Source organism: Balaenoptera borealis, assembly GCF_965194805.1.
Source record: "Balaenoptera borealis genome assembly, chromosome: 13".
In the NCBI taxonomy this organism is placed as follows: Eukaryota; Metazoa; Chordata; class Mammalia; order Artiodactyla; family Balaenopteridae; genus Balaenoptera; species Balaenoptera borealis.
The window spans coordinates 55,603,263-55,627,134 of record NC_138870.1 but is presented as its reverse complement, the minus strand read 5'-3'; the positions used below and the strand labels follow the sequence as shown (position 1 = coordinate 55,627,134).

The window sequence follows — 23,872 nt, the reverse complement described above, 5'->3', positions numbered from 1 at the left end:
ATTCTGAATCAATCCTCGGGCAATAAAAGAAAACCAAATCTATCCCTCATAGGTAAAAAGGTACTATTTTTCTGTTATCATTTACCTCTGTTATGAAAAATACTTCTCCATTGCAGAGTCGAATACCACTTTCAAAGTCATGCTTATTTTTAGCAAAACCATGAGGAGTACCATTGAAGTCTTCGCCACTGGCCTTTAGTTCATTATTTTGTTGGCTGTTGAAGGTATTTTCAGGGAGTAAGTCTGAGAGATACGCATTCCTGGTACAACAAATTTTATCACCAACTCCAAATTCAAGTCTATTCTGATGGTTTCTGGGTTAGAAAATAATAATACAGCATCAGAGTTTGGAAAACCTCAATTTCATTTTCTTTAAGCATTGACTCTTACTCAGATCTGATCCAGTTCTCAAAATTATTTCCACAGTCTCTTTACGTCACTTTTGTTCTCCAAAGGTAAACAAGAAATCAGGCTCCCTCAGTTGTGGTCTGACTATCTACACTTTCTGCACACCTCAAACTCAGTGACATTTCCCAGTCGAATTTTTTCAAGTTAGAAATCTTGGCATAAAGGCTGATGTCTCTCTTTCCCTTTATATTCCAAAAGTTACCAAAAATCTTATCGACTCTACCTTTTAAATTCATCCTCTCCTCTCCAATCTCTCTTATCACTACCCCAATTCAAGTCTTACAGCACTTACACATATGTCTATTGTAATAATTATATTATATCAGAATAATAGCAGCAAATCAAATAAATGCTGGTGATAATACCAGTTACCGTGGTAAGTGCTTTAGGTATATTATTTTATTTCATCCTTACTACAACTTTATGAGGGAAATTCTGGGTAAGTGTCCTCTTTTACATACATAGAAAGGTGAAATTACCTGCCCAAGATCACAATTACTGTGACCCAGACTGGATGGCCCCAATCTTGTGCTTTTCAACCCTTTGTTGGGCTACCTATCATGGTTTTTCGTGTCCTTCCTCAATAGACAGGGAGCTCCTCTTGAAATTTACACTTCTCTGGGTTCTCTGCACTTAATAAAGAGTAGGTATTGATAAATGCCAGAGAAGTGAGTTAGTCTGTCCTACATGTGAATAGAGTGGCTTTTCTATGCTCCTATTTCCCTGATAAAAGTCCACCTAAGGTGCTCTCTGTAGGCACCCTGTTGCTAAGGTTCTTGTACACATTCCACACATATTCTAATTTGAAAAATTGCCCTGAATTCTCCACGCTTATCTTGGAGAAGCTAGAGGTAGGAAATCACAGGGACAATTTTATTCTTTATTTTTCTTATTACCCTGATTACCAAAAAGTCAATTCCTAAGGATATATATTATATTTAATTGAAGATATCATTTGACTTCACAAAGGAGAAAAAAGATTTTTAAATATGCGCTACAGTGATAAATGTCAAAACAAACAAAAGTATGGCGAATCCAGGAAGCACTGTCCTCACTTGATTAGACGGCCCGTGTAGTGCTTGCAACAGCAGGTGTTGATCACGTCACAGTCCTGCCTGGAACACAGAAAAATACAAGGGTCATCTTAATGGAATCTCTTTTGTGTGGATTTCTGTTACCAACAATTATGAGATACTGGATTCTATCAAAAGTTTCCAGGACTGGGACTTCCCTGGTGGTCCAGTGGTAAAGAATCCACCTTGCAATGCAGGGGATGTAGGTTCAATCCCTGTTAGGGGAACTAAGATCCCACATGCCACGGGGCAACTAAGCCCACGTGCCACAACTACTGAGCTCACTCGCCTCAACTAGAGCCCGCGTGCCATAAACTACAGAGCCCACACGCTCCGGAGCCTGCGCGCCACAACTAGAGAGAGAAAACCCACACGCCACAACTAGAGAGAAGCCCGCGAACCACAACGAAGAGCCCGCGGGCCACAACTAAGACCCGATGCAGCCAAAAATAAAATTAAATAAATAAAAAATAAATCTTAAAAAAAAAAAAAAGTTTCCAGGACTTTCTCCAGGAAAAGTATTGTGTAATTTTGATCTTAACATAACCCTTTCTTCCACTCAGATTTCCTATAAGTTACCAAATATAATATTTGGTAGAAAGAGCACCTCTTTAGGGAATTCCCTGGCAGTCCAGTGGTTAGGACTCAGCGTTCTCACTGCCAAGGGCCCGGGTTCGATCCCTAGTCAGGGAACTAAGATCCCACAAGCTGCGAGGCGTGGCCAATAAAAAGAAAGAGCCCTCTTTAGAAACTGCCTTCTGCTGGACCTAACCCAAGAAATACCTCAAAATAAGAGAAGAGAATTCATAGTGATGAACTACCAGTCTCCTATTCCAACAGCACCTAGATTCATAAGATATGAGATTTAAAAGCTTCATTAAAAACACCAAAATTTTGTAAACGCTTTACCTTCTAAATGCAATAAATTGTGATGTTTTTGCATCTTCTAGGTCCTTTTCTTTGAGTAAAGTACTAACTGCAGAATATAAATCTGAAAATTCAAGAGAAAAAAGTTAACACAGCAAAGCACTAAATTATAACATTGTTTCAATGGAGAAACTAATTCAGAATTCCTGCTAAGGGGTCCAGGAAAACATCTCACCAAATGGGATACAAGTTCACCATGGGAGCATCAACCTCATTTGTTTCATCAGCAGGAGCAAGAGAAAAGAGAATGAAGGTGACGGTTCCAGACACTCTATCCTCAATCACTAGCCAGGACAGCTCCTAATTTGTAATATCACCACTGCATATTTACTGATGGTTTGTGAATGCTGAATTTAAAGTATGAACAAGAGGACAACATATGTAACATAATTACTAATGTAAGACTTCTTTCTGTCTTAAGTTCTAGTGGTACTAGTGGTCATGAGTTATAATTTGAGAATCTATACGCTTTGCGTATGTGATTTCATCTTTAATCTTCACAATACTCACATGATGCATGTATTATTATATACAGGGCCGACAATGAGCTGATACATACCAGTATAACATATGGAGATATTTCTGTTTTAACTAGAAAACAGCTACTCCCCAAACACCACAGTGCCCTCCCTCCCACCCCAGCCATGTCTTTCCTTCCTCCAGAGCCCCCAGATCTCCCCATGATTCAGCAACTAAAAGGTTAACCCTGACACAGGAAGGGCATCCATTCCAAGAGTGACCAGACCCTACCAGCTATTAAATAGTTTAACTAGCACCACTCATTACATCCTTGTTAGGACCGTGAAACTGAGGCTCTTGGAAGTAAAAGAAATTTTCCAGTGGGGTAGAGTGACCAGCCTCCCTCTTTTAGAGCTCAGATCGTTGACTGTGATGATGTCCACTTACAGCTTGCCCTTCACAGAGCACTGAGAAGCAGGCTTCCTCTAACCTCTCTCAGCAATGTCACAAACCAGGGAACATTTCTCAGGAGAGGCAGAAGAAATAAAAATTGGGGTAAAAACATTCCAGGCTTTTCAGTCTTTCCCTCGTAGCAGATAAACCACAAGGGAATGAAAAAGCTCAGGCCTTGTGATCCCCACTCTAGGAAGACTGAATCAGTTGCTGGCTGAGCCCTTCACTTTTCAGATGAAGGAAGGATTATCATTAAAAAATGTCCAAGACTCAGCTCACCGCCAGCCAAGCCCCGCTTGCCAAAGGTCTCACAAAACACTGGTTTCTTTCACACGTACAGGATCGCGCTGTTCTGCTCCTTGCTTTGTTCACTCTCTCTACATCTCCCAGATCAATACGTACGCTGTACTTCATTGATTCTAAGATACGCATTTTTTTCTCATATTTTAACATCTCTGGAATTCTAGCCCAGCTATGAAGCCTGTCTTAGGCCTTTGTACCTTGCAATAATGGGAATAATTGAGTAATTTATTAAGAAATACTTATTACTTAAGTATTAAGGAATAATAATTATTAACAAAAAAATACTATATGCCTCTCTAAGGAGTAATTTATTCAATTCTCTTAAAGAAGAGACTCATTTCCCAGCTGAAGTTTGTAATTAAGATAGAAAACAGCTCCAGCTAAGCTCCACTACCATTCTGAAATAACTTTTTTTTTTAAGTACATTCTCATTAATTTAAAGAATGCGTGCCAGAAATAAAACTAAACATATTTTAGGTAGATCTAAATGGAGTGGCAAAGAAAGCCAGTTTCTTAACCATCTTAGTCTCATTTTTTTCATCTGTACTAATACCTACTATGAATTAAGTAAGCTGTGGAGAGAATAAAACATTATCTATAAATTATTCACAACATGTGTAATAAAAAACAAGTCAAAAAACAATACACAGCTTATAAACCAAATTATGTAAAACTAATATATGTCTGTGTATGGATATAACACGGTTTAAAAAGAGAAACTCCAAGCTCTTCCTACAGATGTGACCTTTATGGGGTTGATTCAGGGGAAGAGGACAGGGGATGATTAAAGAAAATATTAATTTTTACTTCAAACACTTCTGTATCACTTGACTTTTGTTAAGGAATATAAATGATTTCTATAATAATAAAAAAAAAAGCCAAAAAGGCATTTATAGAATCCTATTATTACATGAGCTCATTTAAAAAAAGAGTAATGTAACATGTGAATGAACACTAACCCAAAGGAACTGAGATGTGGACACACAAAGGAGGAAAGGCTTACAGATAAAGTTGAATGTCAATTAATTTCACATGCAGAGTGAAAGCTGCTAAGGAGGAAGGATATACCTTGAAGAACTGTGGCAACTACAATAAATCCTCAATAAAAATCATTTAAATTTTCACTAATACAATTTTGAGTAAACCACTACGCTATTTAAAAAAGCTTGCTAAGTTAAGTTTATAATATAAAGATCAAATTATTTAAATAAATAAATAAATTCAATTTAAATAAATTCATTTGGAGTAGATAATTTAATACCTATTATTCACAAAAAACTAACATTCATATAGTTCCTCAAAACCTATGAACGCCCTCAACCTTCACAACTGCCCCCAGGCACTGTCACTATGACTCCCATTTTACAAATGGTAGAGTGATGTGACATGGGTCATACACATAAGGCAGAAGATTCCCTATCCCATGCACTTCCTCAACCCTGCCATGCTGTCATTCTAACACCCATAATTAGAAGTGATGCTTGTCCATTTTACTAGAAACAGAACTATTAGGAACTCAGCTTGGCAAGAGTTTGACAGCCATTACTTTTGTTTCACAAATGTACTCAAAACAACAAATGTAGTATTTACGTTTCCAGCAAATACTGTACTTTTACAGCAAATACTGTACTTTTACAGTATTTGCTGTAAAAGAAAAGCTTCATTCATTAAGACATGCTTTCTCCTGAATGAACCTGGATTACTTAGGGCTTTGCTTTATTTTAAACTAATCATCTACATCCACTTATTTACTCAACAAATATTTACTAAGTCCTTAGTATGCATGTGTCAAGAGCTTACTTCTTTACAAAATTCTAAAGTAATCTGTTTTTGATGATTAATAAATTAGCTTATTTATTTTCAGTGCCTAACGTTTTACTAGCAATATTTATTTTTACCATCAGATAAAATTATAACTAGTCATTTAATAACTATATTACAAAACTGAAATACTTAACCCCATATAACATAAAAGTTTATACTTACAAGAGTGATGATTACTTTTTGAGAACTGAGAACTGGCATCTTCTTCTGGGAGTCTAACAAAAATAAATGATTTATCTTGTATTGAGACAGGGAATGTTGGATCATCAGAGATATTCAGCTCTGCATCAAATGTTGGAAACTGGCGTCTTGAGATTCTTAAATAAAGGTAAAATAATACACCAAGAGCATTAGTATCCAAAAACGTATCTTCACATATGAGCAGAGATAATGTCATTACAATAATTAATATCTGTGAATAGGTCATAAATAGGGTAAAAGGACTACCCATATATGCATTATAAATAGTAAATGAGTTTCAAAATACACTTAACAAGACCATAATGTTATCTTTATCCATCAGTCCCCTACCCCTAGCACATTAAAAGCATTAGAAAAAATTGTCATGGAATTTACTAAGCAACATTCTGAGAACTTGACCTACTTTTCTCCAGACCACTAAAGAACCATACCAAGTAGGTATTATCCTCATCTCACAGAGGAGCAACATGAGGCTTAGTTAACTACAGTGGGGTGGTCCAAGATCACAGAGGTAAAAAGCAGGGGAGCTAGGAGGGAAATTTGGGCCCACTGGGCTCCATATTCCTTTCTATTCAAATTAATTTAAACCCTTTGGGGCCTTTTCCATACATTTACATCATACTCTTTCTTTTCTCCTTTCTTCTGTATATATCATATATATGGTCTCATCTTCCCAGCTGAACCAAGTATCCACATCTTCTCTTTGTTTCTGTTCCCTCCTCATCCTTCTTTTGTTCTTGTATTCCCCAAGACTAGCAAGTCATATCAGAAAGCACAGTAAAGGCCAGGGGCCTTGTCATACTAGAGTCCCTCCTTGGTTATTTGGAAGAAAACTGACACCCTGTAAAGACCTAACAGCAGCCTAGCTATCAAAGGTATAGTACCCTACTGTGTCATCTTTCAATCCTTCCCAACAGGGTTGGAAGGGAGGAAAGGAGAAAGAGGGAAGAAGGCTGTCCCTGCTGGAACTATCCCAAATTTAATTTGGGGTACTGAGAATCACCATGGATTTCCTGTTTTGCTTCTGACCCAGGACATGTAACATACTTCTATCTCTAGAAGCCTTTCCGTGGTATCATTGGGATCCTTCTGTCATTAAACACTTGGTGATAATGACCAAGAAGAAATAATGAAAGGAGCACAGCTCAGCCCAAAAGATATCGAAAGGGTTACTAAAAGGAATTCCTAAATTTCAGATAATATTGAGTTCTAAGAAACCTAGTGTGCTTTAGATTCTTCCAAGATTTCTAGACTTTAAAATGACCAATCATCTACCAACATTCCAAAACTGAGGTGGACTTTAGGTAGGAGAAGAAGAGTTATAGGTAAGCGTTATAGAAGAGTTATAGTTACACTTCCAACTGCATTATTTTTCTTAACGTCCCAGTACGAACCTATATCATCTACCCTATTCCTGTCCATTCTGCCTCTACCCCCACTATCTTTTCCAGGGTAGATGGGGCAGGGAAATAGTAGGCTTTGAATATTCTCGTTTCTGCTGACATCCAACCAAGAAAATGTTTAAGCAACAAAAACAGCATCTTGTAGTCTAATACAGTATCCTGTCCTGCTGAATATCTGAACCCGATAGCTACTGCAAAGACCTCCACATAAGCTACTAAGTTTTTCATCCATCATTAAAGAAATAAGAACTCTTCTGACAGAAAACAAATCATCGTAAAGAAAGCACTCCTTTGAGCAAAATCTACCTTCCAATTTAATTCTATGTTATCTAGTAAGTCATTTTTTGTCCTCAAGTATATTCAAAAATCTAGTTCCAGGTCCTAAGCCCCAGATGGATACACACCAGGTCCAAAGGCAGGAGGACAGACACACACAAAATGTTGTACAAAGAAGACCTAAGGCAATGAAGTTTCAGGCTAAATTCGTGATCTTAGCAGCAGTTCAGGACCTGTGCTAAATTTTTATTCAAATCAACTATAATCCTCTGCCACTCAGCTGATTGCCCCATGATCCCTATAATTCCCAAAATAACAGATAGTGATAAGGTAGAACCAAAATAATTCCATGCAGATACAGAAAAAAAGCATGCACTACAGCCAATAAAGGGAAAATGAAACCTAAAACCAACCAACAAACAAAAACAGCACCTTGTAAAAGAGGGTCAAAAACAAAGATAGGGCTTCCCTGGTGGCGCAGTGGTTGAGAATCTGCCTCCCAATGCAGGGGACACGGGTTCGAGCCCTGGTCTGGGAAGATCCCACATGCTGCGGAGCAACTAGGCCCGTGAGCCACAACTACTGAGCCTGCGCGTCTGGAGCCTGTGCCCCGCAACAAGAGAGGCCGCGACAGTGAGAGGCCCACGCACCGCGATGAAGAGTGGCCCCCGCTTGCCGCAACTAGAGAAAGCCCTCACACAGAAACGAAGACCCAACACAGCCAAAAATAAATAAATAAATTAATTAATTTTTTAAAAAAAGATAAATTTTGGCCCAATGAATAAAAAGTCTCTTAATATTCTGTGGTCCCATCACATCTATTACAGAGGATTACTCTAAAGGCTTATGCAAAGATTAAGGAAAGAGAAGGATTCTTTCCTACTTTAAGGAGAGTAATATGCCACAGGTGCCACCAGGATTCATAAAGGAGTAAAATACCCTTTTCTTTACCTTTTTCTTTTTCGTTTTTTTTTTTTTTTGCTTTGGGCTCCCCTTATAAAAATTACAGGAAATGTCTTCCCCAAGTCACCCTTGAACTCTAATGAATTCATTTCCGAGTCTCTGTTCCCCTTGGGTTTATTCTGGTCTCTAAGCCAGATGCAACTTTATTTCACATATATACTTTTAAAATCAGGAAAACACACTTATACTTAAATTTCAACAATAATTTATCTTGGATCAATAATGAAAAATACTTTGCTTTTCTAACTGTGGGACAAAAGGTATACATACACCTGAAGGACAGAAAACGTTTGCTAAAAGAGCATAGTAAACATACTGCACTGAATCACCCTAATTCAAAAGCTAATATTTTTTTTTACCCTTATTTCTAATACGACAGAGGGAAAATGCAAAATTTTAGTTATATTATACCTTGTAGCATTGTCCACAATTAGTTCAGATTCTGCTCTATGGTTTGTCTTTAGTTCAATAGCACAATTTCTTGACTTGAGAGTCTCAAAAAGATCTTTCAGCAAGTTACCAGGTTCAATACTGGGTAACTGTCTAATATCACCTAAAAGGGGGAAAAATAGATAGAGTAGGTTTTATGTAACTGGGATCTCGAAATTTAGAAATTATTTTTATTTCTCCCTACTGATATATGCTATAATTATAAAGACTTACTCTGAGGAAATATGAAAAAAATCTTCGTTTAAAATTACTTAAGAACATTAAGTCTTCAAAAATATTCAATAACAACAATAACAACAAAAACCATCCCAATTAAACAATATAAGATAGAAAAAATAGTGATAACACAGTAAGGTAAAACATGAATTGAACTTTTTTCATATCTACAAACACAGGCAAACTGTTGGGGCATATATTTTCACCAACAGGTAAAGAAAAAAACAGGCCTTAGATATCTAGAATTTAGTCACTTATTCAATCTTGCTCAATGTCTTACTAACCATGGAAGAATCTATGGCCTCAAATAAATAAACTTAACGTACAAAATGCAAAATAAACAAACCCAGTGCATTTGATAATAAATTCTACTAATGTAATGATAACATTTTGCTCTATTAAAAATCTTTTTACTTTAAACAAACAAGCAAACCTTAGAGAAAAGAGAAACTATTTTCTGGGTGGAAACTGAGAGAATGCTTAGGCTATTAATAAAATCAACTGCTTACGCAATATCCTCAAATACCTAAAACAGTTATTTATAAATATATTGATTCTCTCATTGAAATTCTGTTTTTTTCTCCATTAAAATACACGGTCTACACATCGGTACTACCTAATAGCATCAAACTGAATCTCACCGGAATTGGAAAGGACTTACGAGGCTGGTGAGGTCTAATGTGAATTATTAGCTTAAAATCATAAAATTACTTTTAAGTGGTCTATAATTCAGACTTTCTATTACTTCCAAATGATCTACATCCTGATTTACTCTGAGTCTGTGAGAATTTTACTATTTTAATAGTCATCATTTAGGTAATTAGAGTTAACTCCTCACAACTCTATTTCATTCACAACCGAGCTTGCTGATATCCTGGCCAAAACAAAGAGCCACCCAAGCTGATAAAGAGACTGGTCAGACTGAACTCAGAGTGGCTTCAGAGTGGGGTCTGAGAAATGGCTTCCCGCCTGTAGGATATGGATATTAAAACAGTGAAATGGTATAAAGAACCTACTAACCACAATAATTTGAACCAAACAATTAGGATTCCAACAATATTTCAACTTACCAAGGATAATAAGCTTAGAAAGTTGGGAGTGCTCACACAGTAAATTTAAAACTGATTTAAAGATTCCGACAGATACCAGACTCCCTTCATCCACAACCAGAACTCTAACCGAAGAAAATTTCCATGGCATGTCCTTGGTCGTTGTTTTTTTCTCCCATAAGTAGAAGCTATAATTGACCTACAAGCAAAGTATGGCATTCTTAAATTCAGGTTATAAAATTTACCAAAAAAAAAATTTTTTTTTAACAACATATTCTTTTAAAACAAAACTCTTAAATGGGGAAGGGACAGGGAGGATGTACATAGAGTAACATAGGGAAACAGACTGAAGAAATAGAGAACACAAAAGTTATAGGATGAATCCCAGAAAAGACAGATGAAATAGTTCAAAAAATTGCTTCCCAGGGAGTACTTGGTGTGTTTAACAAGCTTCTCACACAGCACTATTCCACTGCAAGAATCCCAACTGTTCTCTTATCACTCTTGACCAGAGAGAACTCCCTATTGTTTTCTACCCCCAAATAAACCTTTCTCTTGGCCTTCTGAGATGGCCCAAACACTTAAGCCCCACTCTTCTCCCAACTGTAATACTACATTCTGGAAATTAGTGGGTGCCTGCCCAAACTAACTATGAAAATACTACTTTTTCTCCTAGTTATTCTAAACTCCCTTACTTCCCCAACATTGAAAAAACCACCACCACCAAGACAACTAAAAAAACTATTTATTACAGGGGTAATAGTATTTACTATTTAAAAAAATACAGAAGAGGGAAAAATTTTTTTGTAAAATTACAACCAGAGAATGTTAAATGTTTTGTTGTATACCGTTCCACAAATGTTTCTATGTTGTATGCATATATCTATATATCTCACTTACACTAAAAAATTATTTGCATTTTTATCTGCTAAACCTGGTATCCCTAGCCCAAGGATGACAAATAAGTGGCATAAGTGCCACCTCAATGCCTCTCCTGTGCCCTTACACTCTTTCCTGAGCCTAAACATGGCTTCAGAAATGTCCTCCCAGCATCCCAACCTGATATTAAGATACTACCAATTGATCAGAGTTGGAACATAAGATGAAATCTAGTGATGATCCCTCTCTGGCCTCTCCTTTTCTAATTCAATCCTTCAGACTAAACAGAAGTGAAGGCGTAATGGAAAAAATCATAAACTGATCAGAAGACTCTTCCACCAATGAGCTACACTGAACTTCTCCAGGACCATGCCCACTCATGTGACAAATAAAAGTAATGCAAAAGCAATTTCTGAGGTGGCTCGTGGGTCTATGATTCCAGGTAGCCTTCCTTAGAACTGCTTTCTTCATTTCACTCTCTTGCTTAGAAACCTAAATGGCTCCGCAGTAAATCAAGTCCAAGCTTCTTTGTTAGGTATACAAGGTCCGTAGTAAATGAGGGGGTCATGGCACCTTGGAAAGAGAAGCAAGCTGGGAGGTCAGAAATGTGAATCCCAGCGCTAGCTCTGCACCCAGTTAAGGTTTGGGATTGGGGCCAATTGTTTTAACACACCCAAATTTTAACTGGCTCTCCTGTAAGATGCAGATAACGTCACTTACCCACTTCACTAGTTTGTCAAGGATTTAATGAAACGGCAAGATACTTTACAAACTTTAAAGCTCAAATTCCCGGTCTAAACCAAGCGTAATTCCCATTATTTTACAATACACAGACTTCATTCCAATCAATGCAGTCCCCTCAAAACCCTCTCCATGCACTTGATCATTCACCTCAATGCCTCTGGGAAGGTCTTTCCCTTAAATAAAATGTTCTTCTCCTTACCTGAGCTTCCTTGTCCATTAGACTCCAATTCAATTATTATTTCCTTCAGAAATCTTCCAACGACTAAGTTCCTTGATCTATAAAATGGCAGATCAGGGCTAAAGGAAACTCGCCAACTCTTTACAAGTTTAAAACTTCAGGACTCTTAACTATAGCCAAAGCTATTTTTTTCAAGCATCTTAATTCATTTGAGATTTTTATTATGCAACTACTATTTGCCAGGCACTGTTGTAGGCAAAGGAGATAAAGCACTAAACCAGAGGATCCAAGTCCTCACTTTGATGGAGCTTTCATTCTACAAAATGTGGACTCATTTTTGAAACCAGTCCCACTGAGAAACAGGGCATGTGCCAGAATCTAAACTAACTACAGCATTAAGCATACACTTTAGTTTACCTGACCTTTTTTTTTTTTTTTTTCATAATAAGACTTTCTCAATGAAGGAAGCAGTACACCGATCTACTTTCTGGCACAAGCTCCTATCTCACTGCAAATAGTAACAGTTTATAGACCGGCTGTTTTGAGTGGCACTGATCTAAATGATTAGCTACCACAAGGCAAGGATCTAGAAGACATTCAATAAATGCCTACTGATGGCTGTCAGGAAGAAATGAAAAATAAACTCATTACATTAAGGCCGTGTTTAAAGCAAATGTTTTATGTAGAGAAAAAATGTAAAAGGCTTTACCTGACATAGCGTATAAGCGTTGAAACCAGTTTTCTGTCTCAGTAAGCCAGCTGCTTTCCCTGTAGGTGCTGTAAGTAAAACTTCTATAGCCTTGCCCGGCTTCGGCTGACTTTGCTGGGTGAAGGTAATCCATTCTTCTGGTACATTCTGGTCTTGTTCAAAATCTTCACAAGCTTTTTTCACTTCTCTTTCTTCCAACAGCTCTATATGCTTAAAAAGCTGGCTAACAATTGTGGTCTTCCCACTACCACCTTTCCCACTTATGACTGTCACAGCATTGGAGCAAATCATGTCCAAAGCAGCCACCTGATCCTGATCCAGTTGGACTTCACTTATTTCTGCCTTAACTTCATTTTCACCATTATCCAAAATATGGTCACCGCTGTCCTGCGTGTCCCAAATATCCACAGGATCTTCTAATCTTGTTTCATCAGGTTTACTGTTATTCAGCGTATCATCACTTCCTGAATTCTCAGGTCCTGTGGTGTGAATAGACGCAAGCACCTTTTTGACATCAACATGTAATCGCCATGGCGACCTTGTCATCAGGTCACAGATTGAAGAGGCAATGCCTCTTTCAGCCTGGTAAAGGTCATAAAGAAAGACACAGCCCTTCTCATACGTCACCACACCGATATCCTTCAAGAACTTCAGAGACTGCCAAGCATCATGAAAAGACATGCGGTCTGACAATTCAGAAGTTAAGTCAGCTTCTTCAACACACGTGTGCCCTTGCTGTCTACACATCTGCTTCAGTTCAGAATATATTACTAATGCATTCTTCTCCAAATCAGTCATCAACTGGAGAAGAGACCTGCACTGACAAAACGATGTCCAACTTGCCTCACATTGCAGAAGCTTCAACTGTCTGTAGGTTATCTTTAAGAAAAGAAAGTTCAAGTTTGCTTCATAAAAATTATAAATATTGATGACTATTATGAGAATTACAGTGAAAACTATGGTGTTTATTAATAATTTTTTAAGTCCCAGAAGACATGTGTTTCAACAAAATTGGGGAAAAAAAAACTATGTACCAAATACATCACTAATTTTTTTTAATTAACTGTACTGTGATTAGAGATCTATATAATTTCATAATTAAAATTATGTTTTTTCAAAGCAATACACATACAGTTTTAAAAGTCAAATAACACTATGAGACTTATCACAAAAAATAGGAATCCTCTGACTTACCCTTTCCATGCCTTCTAAAGGCAACACCCTCAACATTTTCAGTTATTTCTTCCAGAATTTATCTCCACATTTCTACGTAGTTTATACTATTCCTTAATTTTTTTTAAAAAAACTAGGTAATTAGAGTTAACTCCTTACTATGGAAAGTCTTTCTTCATGGAAGTTTGCTCCCTTTATACTGTCACTTCCACACATGCTTCTCTTCCTCCCATCTTTGAGAAAACTTACAGTATACATTTTGAAAACTGATTTTGGTTAAATCAGTGTAAACAGGATTCACGGCTGAGTGACATGATATGCTGTGATTACATTAACTTTGTGTTGAACTCTTGTGTGTATTGTGAGGTTACTGACTGCCTCATTTTCTTGGCTTGTTTAGTTTTCCATATGCCTATCAACAATTCTGCCCAAACTCTACTGAAAAGGTACAGAACTTCCTTCACCATGATCCACTAAGTAGGTCGTCTACCAGCTCCATTTTTTTTTCCATGGAGACATCACCCCTGGAGCCCTCCATACATTTTATGGGCTGAAATGTGTCCCCCCAAAATTCGTATGTTGAAATCCTAACATCCAGTACCCCAGAATGTGACCATATTTGGAGATAGGGTCTTTAAGGAGGTAACTAAGTTAAAATGAGATCACTGGGGTGGGCCCTAATCCAATATGACTGGTGTCATAAGAAGATTTTAGGACCCAGACAAGCACAGAGGGAAGACCATGTGAAGACACAGGAAGAAGACAGCCATCCGTAAGCTAAGGAGAGAGGCCTCAGAAGAAACCAACCCTGCTGGCACCTTGACTTTGGATTTATAGCCTCCGGAACTGTGAGAAAATAAATGTCTGTGGTTTAAGGCACCCAGTCTATGCTGTTTGTTACAGCAGCCCTAGCAAATGAATATAAAACCTCAGTAAAAGTCTTTATTCTGGGTGGTGGTTTACATGCTGAAAAGGTGACTCCAAGCCTCCTTTTCCCACTTGAGTCCCAGAAGGCTCATTGCTCTGCTTCTCTTTCTTACTGAATAAATATATATAATAATCTAATGTTCCAGAATCTCATTTTTCCAAGCATATTGAAATCATAGTCATTTTATAGAGGGAACAAATTCATTATTCCAGTATTTCTCAAATGGGGGGCAGGGGGGTGGGATCTGTAAACATTCTTGGGGATCCCACCAATTATCTCAGAATTTTTAAATTGTATTTTCATTTGGAAAACCACCTATAACCAAGTACTGCTAAGATTTAAGTGTCACATTTGGTTTTCAACATCTCTGGAGCTTCACAGTGCCACTTTACTACTCCTGGTCTCTAATAAGAAAAACAGAAGTGCCAAAGAAATTGTAAATAACATTATTGTGCCAAAGAAAAAAAATCAAATGGCATCATCATATACCATATAAATAATGAAGGTCTTCGAAAGTTCAAATAGGAAAGTGAGGAACTGCGTAGCACAGCAGAATGGACTTGCGAAACTCATAAGAACTTGTCTTCGATGAGATCTATATTCAAGGTGCAATGGCAATTTAATACAAAAAATGTCCTATGAAATTAAATTATGTAACTTAAGTATTGATAATTTGAATGTCATTTATTTTGTTATTTTGTTTTCCTTTGTAAATTTATTGCATAAGAGCTACAGGTAGAAGAAGTTTATATTTAGTTGCAACACTGCAAGGAAAATAAATCAACATTGAAGTCATACAAATTTCTTTCCCTTGAAAGAGATGCAAAAAAACTGTCAAGCCTGAGACATCCTCCCTTGTATAAGATTACAAAATGCTAAACAAATGTCTTTCTTACTTTACGAAATCCGAGTTTCCATGGCTGTGTACGTAAAATCTCTTCTATCTCTTCCAACACCTCTGCAGAATCTGAGCTTATGAGCCGTTTAAAGTGTCGGGGCAGAAGAACTGGAAGGAATTCCATTATTTTTGGAAACTGCAAAGCTCTCATCACAGTTATATATGGAACTACAGGATATCAGAAAAGAACAAATAAAAACATACAAATGCGCTCCTAGAACAACTGATTTGATGGACTTTCCCATTTAGCACAACCAGTTTAAGAAATCCAAATCAAACAGAGAGTAATAAATTTACTGTGACCAGCAAGAAAATTGATTGTATTATAACAATTGCTTTTGTATCAAGATGGTTTTCATTGTGTTTAACACCAAAATTTATGTTCTTCAAATGCTTAGATAGCTACCTCTTAGCCTTTTGTTTCCTTCTGCTTGCAATAGAATCAGAATAAAATTTCTGACTCAATAATATATAGATAAATTTAAAGCTAAGCATTAAAAATCATTTACATATTAATCTTTATAATCATTCTTCTTACTGTAATCATGATGCTTTCATCATTGAAATCATTCAATGATGTACTGCCAAATTTATTTGATAAAATTAAGAAATGAAATATTCCATATGTGTGAATGTCCAGATAACAAACCATATTTAAAAGTTATTTTAAACTAGTTTGAACTGAAATCTTTCCAAAATGGATTGCTCATATTCTTGCCTTTCTTCTCTGCCTTCTGAAACAGAATAATTGATAACTGAACTTCTTCTTAATGACTCAAGGTAATCCTATGGACACAAAAGTTAGAGAGAGACCTAGAATCACACTTTTAGAGCAGGAAAGGAACTGAAAGGTGTTTAAAGATCATCTCACCCAATCTCTTCACATTATAATGAGGAACCTGCAATGTCCATGACATACTCCAAAAGCAATACAAACACATTTCATCAAACCAATTTAAAAAAAGAATACTATACCAAGATATCAATACTGTACTGGTAATATTTTAAACACACCAGTCATCCAGTATCTCAATTACACTAAAACTCAATGATAAAATCACTTACTTGTGTTTTCCAGAGGAAGCAGTATCTCGTAATCTGGTGGTGACTCTTCTTGCGTTTTCTGTGTAGATTGTTTTTGAGTATTCTTTCCAATATTCTTTTGGTAAGTTCTTAATTTTTCCGTAAGATTTTCAAAGTTGAGGTCTTTATAACTTGATTCATCATTTACCCATGCTAAAAATTTATTTCTGCTTTCACTGGGGACATTACAGTCTTTAAGAAAGAGGGAACAGATGTGTAACTGATTTGGTGCTGACATATCTGACTGTAAAAAGTAAGAAGGAAATCCTTGAACTTGATAGCTCCTCGATCCTACAGGCTGTACCTGTACCTTCACTCGCCACCAAGGACCCATTAATGGAAAACGTCCAAACACTTCACATTGCTGGTGAGTGTTTTCATCAAAAATTGAAACTAAAAAAAAAAAAAAAGTTAATTTAGGATAATTTAAAATTTCTTCCCAATGTTTTGTCAAATCCACTACTCTCTTTAATCCCTGGACAGTACCCTCTACAGATGTCTATTACAGTGTCTATATTCCACTTACCTGTTTATCTGTCTCCCTCTACTACACTGTAAGCTCTCTAGAACACGACAATGTTTCATCTGTTTTTGTATTTCAGGAGGGAGGCATGGTACATGGCAAAAGTCTGTTGTTCCTCTTCTAAAAGCAGGCCTCTCTCTGCTACTCTGATCTCAGTCAATACTGACCTTCAAGCAGTTTCTAAAAAATGTCATAGTTCCTCCTACCCAGGGCCTTTGCAAAAGCTGTTCCACTTGCCTTAAATAATTTCTTCCTTACTGTTTACCCCATTTACTACAGACCTCAGCTTAATTGTCACTTCCTCAGGAAAGCCCTGAATCTCATGAATATAACCTCTCATAGCACTTCTTACTATTCCTTCTAAGCACTGAGTGATATTATAGTTACTTCTGTGATTATTTACAGAATGTCTTTTTTTTTTAATTACATCTCAAAGCTCTTAATTTTTATTTTTATTTATATATATATTTTTGGCTGTGTTGGGTCTTCGTTTCTGTGCCAGGGCTTTCTCTAGTTGCGGCAAGCGGGGGCCACTCTTCATCACGGTGCGCGGGCCTCTCACTGTCGCGGCCTCTCTTTGTTGCGGAGCACAAGCTCCAGACGCGCAGGCTCAGTGGTTGTGGCTCACGGGCCCAGTTGCTCCGGGGCATGTGGGATCTTCCCAGATCAGGGTTCGAACCCGTGTCCCCGGCATTGGCAGGCAGATTCTCAACCGCTGCACCACCAGGGAAGCCCAGAATGTCTTCTGTTTAATTCATTAGAGGGTAAGCTCCATTAAGACAGCAACCTCATCATCTAATCTCTCCAAGGTATCCCAACAAAACAAACACCTTGCTTGGAAGATGGTAGCCAATCACTAACACTTTCAGGATAAATGACTAAACCCTCCACAAATACTTAAAAATTTTCTGTCTAAACCTGTGTTGTCCACTCACCTGTGACTATTTAAATTTAAATTAATTAAAATTTAAATTTAAAATTCAACTCCTCAGGTGCACTAGCTGCATTTCAAGTTCTCAATAGCCACATGTGGTTAACAGCTGTTGTATTGGACAGAGCAAATATAGAGCAATGCCATCACCAGAGAAAATTCTACAGTACAGCAGGGGTCTGAACATTCAAACATTCTTAAACATCAGTCACCAGGTTCACATAATAGGTATAATTCTTAGGACAGGAAACTATCCAAGGTAAACACAGATCACAAGGTTATTAACACAAGGTTAATGAATCAACAGTGCCTTGGGGTGTTTCTTATGTGCATGTGTGTCTAAGTAGCTGAAAAGTAACCACATACTCGACTCCAGGAAAGACAGGAAAATAGTTAAAAGCTCTGATTCTGGGCGTGAATACTGGCTGGACACCCACTGTTTCCTCGACTATGAAACTACCTGAAAAAGTTGTCATCATTAAATGAGATACACGTGGAGGCCAAGCTTAACACAGTATTTGCTCAAGTCTCTGCTATTCTTGTGGTTGTTGCTGTTTTTATTTTATCCTAAACACGGCGAAACAGCTAGGCCATCCCAAAGGAAATCTATTAGCAGCGATGGGGCGCCTTACTTGGGACGAGGCCATAATGGGAAACAGTTCATTAATCCTCCAAACCCATCCCCAGGGGCGAGTTGCTTCCTCACCACGGAGCCGACCAGGAAGGCTGCCCGCCTTTACGCCCCCACTGCAGAGCTCCTCGGCATCGACAAACACCGTATCTTCCTCCTCCTCCGCATCCCCCCTCAGATAATCATCTTCGTCCTCCACCAGGTCCTTGGGTGGGAGCAAAGGTCCCTGTAGCTCGCGCAATGCCTTACTCAGCGAAGCCATACTCCACTCTCCCGAGCTCAACCCAAATTCCGGAAAACCCGGGCTACGTAGACGCCCAAGATCAGCCAATCAGCTCCGCGACTGTAGGACCGTCAGCTTCCAGGGGGTTGGGAGAAATGCATGAAGTGGGTTAACTGTATGGTGACGGATCGCAACTAGACTGTAGTGGTGATCACGCTCTAGTATATACAGATGTTGAACCACAATGCTGTACATCTGAAACTTATTTTCTAAAAAAACACCATCAGCTTTCGCAAACGCTCCCACTCCCCCGGCGGCTAGCTTGCGCGGAGGGGCGGGGCGGCAGCGAAACTCCGCCCCAAGCTCCCAGCTGAGGACCGGAATTGGGTGGGGAGGGCCGAGGCTCAGCTGGGGGCGGGCAAGGGGCGGAGCGGATGCGGGGGCGGGGTGCTCTCTCCAGCCAGACTTGAGGCTTCGCCAGAAGCCCGGAGGGAACCAGCTGATTGGGCAGCGGCATACGGGCACTTGCAGAGCAGCTAACCCGCTGCGACTCCTGCATAGAGAGAAACGCGAGCGAACGCCAGGCTAGTGAACCCAGAGGAGCCTGGAAAAGCAAGCCCTCCCCGACGCCTCCAAAACGAAAACCCAGATGCCCTTCGGCCACCACCCAAAGCGCAGAACCGCGAATCTCCAATCGGGAGACCCGCCTAGTCGTGACTCCTTTGGGCCTCTGTTTTCGTCAGGTGTTGCATTTATATAATCAAAGGCACTTTATTCAAGGTACAGATCTCTAGGCCCCATTCCATACCCATTGTATCGGGATCTAGGGCAGAGACCCAGGCTTCTTTTCAACCCACGTCCGAAGTTGTAGATTTTGATGCTCAGCCACATTAGATGACTTTAAAAGTCCTCTTTATCATTTCCTCTGTGAGTACACACTAGCCTCCCAAACTTCTTTAAGCTGGGCTGCTGACTGCTCACAGTGGGGCAAAAAAGCCTAGTTACAGCCCAGGTATAGACAGGAATGAGGGAAAGCAAGTAGAAGAGAACAATGGTTTAAAAGTTATTCTGGAGCCATGGTTCCCATACTTGATGGGGATAGTGTTTGAAAGTCATGGTACTTCTTGAGGAACACCATAAAATATATTACTACATTACTATTTTGATACTATTGTGAAATTACTCAGTAATAAACCTAAAATAACTAAGCATACACTGTTTGCTAAATCCAAAAGTATCTTATTCTAGATTCTAATATAGATAAATAACCACCACCAAAGTTTTTCTGTTTGTTTAATTTATGGGACCATAGACCTGAAACTAACACAACTTTGTAAATCAACTATACTTCAATAAAAAATAAAGTTCTTTTGTTCTTTTTTTAAAAACTTACAGGGGAAAATACTAAAATTGATTTTTTTTCCTTTGGGTCCAAAGCAACTTTTGTTACTTTTAGAAACTCTGTTGCATCAGTGTTTCAAGGATTGTCTATATGAGGTGGAACGCCTTCCTTAACACTCAGGATGGCTGCTGTTTCCACCACAACATGGAATCTGATCTGACAAATGTCTCACCACTGGTCTCTTTGTTACTAAATGCAGTGGATACCTCTCTGTCTCTGTCTTGCCTCACCTCTCAACAGTATTTGACACAGATAACTATTTTCTTCTTGTAACACTCTGCTTCCTAGGCTTTTGTGACTTGTCTTCTCAGGTTTTCCTCCAACCTCTCTGGCCATTTATAGTTTCTTTGGGTTCTTCTACTGGCCTCTTAAGTACTTGTGTTCCCCAGGGTTCCATCCTAAGCACCTTCTCACTCTGTAATCCTTCTCTCAATCATCTTTCACCTACTCTGTCACCTACATGCTAATGACCTCAATCTAATCTCCAAACCTGTGCAAACAACTGCCTATTAGATGCCAGGACTGGATGCCCCTTGGCTCCCTCTGACTCAACGTATCCAAACTGAAAGCTACCTGCTGCCCAAATGAGGGTCACTTATGCATTTATGCATAAGATAACCTTGTTACCAACAGGATGATTTAGGCACAAGACTCCAGATGTTAAGCTTCTGTTTATATAACTCAGTTGCATTCTAGGTAGTGTAGGTTAGGATTCAGGATGGTGAGGACTTTGCTTCTTTACCTGTTGATTCCTCATTTTTTAAAATGTTAACAATTCTAGGTTCCTGGATACCATCTTTACAGTACACAGTAAGAAACAATACTCAAACCTGGCTGTGCCTCAGAATCACTTGGGATGTTTCTAAAAATATGATTCTTGAAGCTACATTTCCATAAACATAAGACAACATAGGCATAAGGTTATTCACTGTATAACCTTTGTAGTAGCAAAGGATTGGAAACAGTAGAAATGTGCACCAGTAAGAGACCTATTGAATAAACTATTGTACATCCACACAATGGAGTATTCTTCAGCAATTTTATAAAAGAAAGAATGAGGAATACCTTTTTGAACTGATAAGGAGACCTTCCAGGATATTACGTTAAATAAGAAAAAAGACATAAAACAATGAAAATAGTTTTATATGTTTGCATATGCTTCTTTCTGCAAAAACAAAACAAGCAAACAAACACAGGGAACATAAACCAGAATTTAATGAAAATAGTTACCTACAGATAGAGTGGAAACAGGATAACAGAGAAAAAGATGGGAACAAGATCTCTGAGTAACTTTTTATAATGGTTTTGACTTCTGAACCATGAAAATGTTTCACATATTCAAAAATAAACAAAATCAAAACCTAAAATTGAACACAAACAGAAACAAAGGAAACTATCTATCAAATGGATAACATAACCTCTCAGGGAAAATAATTACTTCAAGTTACTTTTGAATACTTCGAATAAATATTTTAAGTTACTCTTACTATATACCCTTAGTAGGTTATATTCTGAGGACAAAAGATCTACAAAGTAATCTTAAAATTTACCACACACTATGGTTAATGTTAGTTGTAATATTGTTATTGTAATTTGCATACAATGTGTATTGTAGGATAAAGCAAATAAGTAAATGTCTTTGTGTTTTATCAAAGGAAGGTTTTTAATGTACATGAAGAGAAATACAAACATAGAATAAAAGAAGTTAAGAAAAACTCTTATAGCATTATACCTGAGCTGGAAATATCAATATGAGCTTGTGATTTCTTAAAATACGTATTCTAGCTCTGTCTACTGAAAGGGCCTGAAAGTAACGTCACCCCAGTAACTCTGATCACATCTACCACCTTCATCTTGGTTTTGGAATACCATCTCTTATTAAAAGAAATGGAGGCTTCTTAAGAAATGGCTGGGGCTTCCCTGGTGTCGTAGTGGTTAAGAATCCGCCTGCCAATGCAGGAGACATGGGTTCAAGCCCTGGTCCGGGATGTTCCCACACGCGGCGGAGCAACGAAGCCCGTGCACCACAACTACTGAGCCTGCGCTCTACAGCCCGTGAGCCACAACTACCGAAGCCCGCGTGCCTAGAGCCCGTGCTCCACAACAAGAAAAGCCACCACAATGAGAACCCCGCGCACCGCAACAAAGAGTAGCCCCTGCTCGCCACAACTAGAGGAAGCCCGCGCCCAGCAACAAAGACCCAACGCAGCCAAAAATAAATACATTAAATAAATTAATTAATTTTTTTAAAAAAAGAAGAAATGGCTGATTCCACTTCCAGGACAGGGAAGTACAAGGTGGCCCTAGGACTTCCTGTACCAGAAGGCAAGGAAGCACTCAAAAGCTAACAGGGTTATGATAAAAAGGATTCAGGAGCCAGCTTGAAGGGCCTCCCACTAGCCAAATTTAGAGAGATTTGAGTAACAAAAAGAATAATGACTGCACTTGATTGTAACACACTGAGCAAATGAAAACTGATGTGTCCATTGTGATACTCACTAAAAAAATTTTTTTAAGGAAAGGAAGAAAAGAATGTCAGTTAAGGAATTTAACTGACATTAAATAAGACAGTATGGAGAGTAGTATAGAGGTTCCTTAAAAAACTAAAAATAGAGTTACCATATGATCCAGCAATCCCACTCCTGGGCATATATTTGGAAAAGACAAAAACTCTAATTCGAAAGGTTACATGCACCCCAAAGTTCGTAGCAGCACTACTTACAATAGCCAAGACATGGAAGCAACCTAAATGTCCATCGACAGGTGAATGGATAATGAAGATGTGGCACATATATACAATGGAGTATTACTCAGCCATAAAAAGAATGGAATAATGTCATTTGCAGCAACATGGATGGACCTAGATATTATCATTCTAAGTGAAGTAAGTCATATAGAGAAAGACAAATATCATACATCACATATATGGAATCTTTAAAAAATGATACAAATGAACTTATTTACATAACAGAAATAGACTCACAGATATAGAAAACAAACTTATGGTTACCAAAGGGGAAAGGGGAGGGGGAGGAATAAACTAGGAGTTTGGGATTAACATATACACACTACTATATATAAAATAGATAAACAACAAGAACCTACTGTATGGCACAGGGAACTATATTCAATATCTTGTAATAACCTATAATGGAAAAACTTTGAAAAAGAATATGTATATAACTGAATCTCTTTGCTGTACACCAAAAACTAACACAACATTGTAAATCAAGTATACATCAATAAAAAGTTGTTTGTTTTGAAAAAGTAAAAAATAAATAAAAAATAAAAGAAATTTAAGAAGAAATTCTAAAATAAAAAACACCATTTTGCAATCCCCAGTATAAAAACTAATTCAAGCGAGGATCACCAAAGGATACTAAAACCACTAAGTGAAAAGTCACTGGGGAGCTGATAGTCCCATGGCTATAAGAAATTATAAATTGTGAAGGGGAAAGTGGACCTTTACAGTGGAGACACTTGTCAGTCTCCTCTTAATCAAGTTATCAAACTTAGTGCCATTAATAATGGGACAAACTGATGTGTGTCTCATGCTGTGATGCAC

At 38.0% G+C, this 23,872-nt stretch overlaps 1 protein-coding gene across 3 annotated transcripts in view; it reads right to left on the bottom strand.

Annotated features, from left to right (window-relative positions):
- HELB (DNA helicase B) overlaps positions 1–19,161 on the bottom strand; it is a 34,944-nt gene extending 15,783 nt beyond the window's left edge. For 2 of the 3 annotated variants that reach the window (XM_082351203.1, XM_082351204.1), the window contains exons 1-10: positions 18,758–19,161; positions 16,580–16,990; positions 15,513–15,682; positions 12,516–13,394; positions 10,027–10,204; positions 8,702–8,843; positions 5,610–5,764; positions 2,391–2,472; positions 1,464–1,523; positions 86–314 (exon numbers count right to left, since the gene is read on the bottom strand). In XM_082351203.1, coding sequence (XP_082207329.1) covers positions 86–314; positions 1,464–1,523; positions 2,391–2,472; positions 5,610–5,764; positions 8,702–8,843; positions 10,027–10,204; positions 12,516–13,394; positions 15,513–15,682; positions 16,580–16,990; positions 18,758–18,944 — 2,493 coding nt within the window. In that variant the 5' untranslated portion in view covers positions 18,945–19,161. The remainder of the gene's footprint in view (positions 1–85; positions 315–1,463; positions 1,524–2,390; positions 2,473–5,609; positions 5,765–8,701; positions 8,844–10,026; positions 10,205–12,515; positions 13,395–15,512; positions 15,683–16,579; positions 16,991–18,757) is intronic. The other variant, XM_082351202.1, reaches the window with a different exon arrangement.
- Positions 19,162–23,872: the final 4,711 nt, after the last annotated feature.